We start from the raw sequence: 2,327 nt of genomic DNA, 5'->3' as shown, positions 1-2,327 counted from the left end.
AAATAATAAATATAATTAAATATAACTAATAGTTAATATTTATTAATAATAATAACTACTAAAAATAATTATAATTTAATTTTATAATTTTATCATTAGAGCATGAGCCAATATTGTTCATAGGATTATTTTAATGCCTAAAGGGTATTTTCGTCTTTACACACATACCTAAAAATTTCTTCTGCTTTTTTGCTTCTTCATATATTTGTTCCGTATCCCTTTTCACATTCCCCATTCTTCACTCTGGCTAGAACCTTCTGACGATAGAGACAACTACCGTTCCCTCCTCCAACATCGCCACTGCTGCTATCGCCTACAACGTTTGCCATCGACGCTGCTGATCGGGTCCTTTTAGCGTCAGGTAAAAAGGACACATAGTGTTTTGGGATGCTATATTGTAATTCTCAACACATAGTGTTAGTAAAAAGGATAACCAAGTGTTAATTTCAACACCATAGTCAGAACTGTCTTTACTAACAGTGGTTGCAAAGACAACAGTGTTAATTGTCTTTACGAACAGCGAATAATAAAAATTTCATTTTAGGATCTTGGCTATATATGTAACAGCGGTTAAAATACTAATTTTTTTGCCAAAAAGGATTAATAAAAAGAATTCATAGGCTTATACTTTCATTCACTACATATAAATACGACATAGGAAATCCAAATTACCACTATTATTTTGTAGTGCGTTGGTAACGTGAATTGATGTTGTTTTATTGGAATATCTTGAATTAGAGTTATAATAGGATTTTATTTTATTCTATATTTATCCTAAACTTATTCCTCAAGTTTAGGAGTTCTATTTTGTGTGTGTATATATACACAGTTTGCTTAATGAAAATTATTACGATCCTATCAATTCTATATGGCATCAAGAGCCAATTAAACCTAAAAAAAAAAAAAAATAACAAACTGCCGTTCCAATGGCAGGAGGTGATGAAACTTCTGGCAAGAAAACCGAAACAACCCCAGATACAAATTCACCCTTCTACATACATGCTTCTGATTATCCAAAACAGATGCAGGTTAATGAAACGCTCAATGATAACAACTATGCCGATTGGTCACAAGAGATGATGAATTTTCTCTTTGCCAAGAACAAGGTCGGTTTCGTTGATGGGTCTCTAAAAAGGCCAGAACAAACAGCAGCAGAATACATGTTATGGATGAGATGTGATGCTATGGTGAAAGGGTGGCTAACCACCGCGATGGAGAAAGAAATTCGAAGCAGCGTTAAATATGCCAATGCTGCTTCTGAAATCTGGAATAATTTAAAAGAGAGATTTGGTAAAGAAAGTGCTCCTAGAGCGTATGAATTAAAGCAAACCCTATCGATGACCCATCAAGATGGAACCACCATCTCGGTTTATTACACAAAGCTGCGTGGACTTTGGGATGAGATAGACTCGATTTTATCTATACCAAAGTGTACTTGCGGTCTCTGTACATTTGATGTTGGGAAGAATTCTGTCATGTTGAAAGAAAAAGAACGACTTTACGAGTTTCTCATGGGACTTGATAATCAATTCTCTGTAATCAAAACTCAAATTCTTGCCATGAATCCTCTACCAAACCTAGGGAACGCCTACCACCTAGTAGCCGAAGATGAACGACAAAGAAGCATCTCAACAGAAAAGAGACCGAGCCAAGATGCTGCTGCCTTTAAAACATGGACACTGACACGAAAAGAAGGAATTAAAGGACAAAAGCAACACAGTTTCGCTCCAAGGGATACCAAACGTGTTGAAACCAAAGAAACCTGTACAGTGTGTGGAAAAGAATGGCATGTATCAGATGGGTGCTTCAAAAGGATTGAGTTGTTGGTTATAGTTTTGGTTAGAAGATGAATATGGTTGCTAGCTATATTGGTAAAATGGATGTTATCCCACATAGGTGGGAGGAAGAACTTGGAAGGAGGTGACTTGGTTATAAAAGGAGTGTTAAGCCTCACTTCCAAATTGCACCAATCAATACACTTTAAGTATTTGATTATTTCTTTCTTTCTTACCCTTGTTTGAGAGTTGTATTAGTTAAATATTTTGGAGAGTGTAGTTGGCTTAAGAGAGTCGTCTATATCATTGTAACAATTTGTGATATAGTGTATTTTCTCTCTTTGGGGGCCGGTGGTTTTTCTCCTGTTTTGGAGTTTCCACGTTAAATCTTGTGTTGTGTATTGTTCTTATTTCTTTACTATTATTGTTGGGCTGGGTGGTGGGAATTAGTGAGACCGTAATTTCCCAACAACTGGTATCAGAGCGTCAGGTTTGACGGGGGTCTCGGTTATAGGAGTCGAAGTATGCTCTGTGGTTGCCACGTGAGTGGAT

General features: G+C 36.4%; 1 protein-coding gene across 1 annotated transcript; it reads left to right on the top strand.

The window, feature by feature from the left end:
* The first annotated feature begins 926 nt into the window (after nucleotides 1-926).
* Nucleotides 927-1,843, top strand: LOC139870482 (uncharacterized). Its single transcript, XM_071858280.1, has 2 exons — nucleotides 927-1,786; nucleotides 1,834-1,843. The coding sequence occupies exons 1-2, from the start codon at nucleotides 927-929 to the stop codon at nucleotides 1,841-1,843; spliced, it is 870 nt and encodes a 289-aa protein (XP_071714381.1).
* Nucleotides 1,844-2,327: the final 484 nt, after the last annotated feature.

The sequence above is a fragment of the Rutidosis leptorrhynchoides genome, chromosome 10 (genome assembly GCF_046630445.1).
Source record: "Rutidosis leptorrhynchoides isolate AG116_Rl617_1_P2 chromosome 10, CSIRO_AGI_Rlap_v1, whole genome shotgun sequence".
Lineage (NCBI taxonomy): Eukaryota > Viridiplantae > Streptophyta > Magnoliopsida > Asterales > Asteraceae > Rutidosis > Rutidosis leptorrhynchoides.
This window is presented reverse-complemented; position numbering and strand designations above follow the sequence as displayed.

What these genes read in the sequence shown, in the direction of transcription:
- LOC139870482 (XM_071858280.1), top strand. Translation starts at nt 927, where the DNA reads ATGGCAGGAGGTGATGAAACTTCTGGCAAGAAAACCGAAACAACCCCA.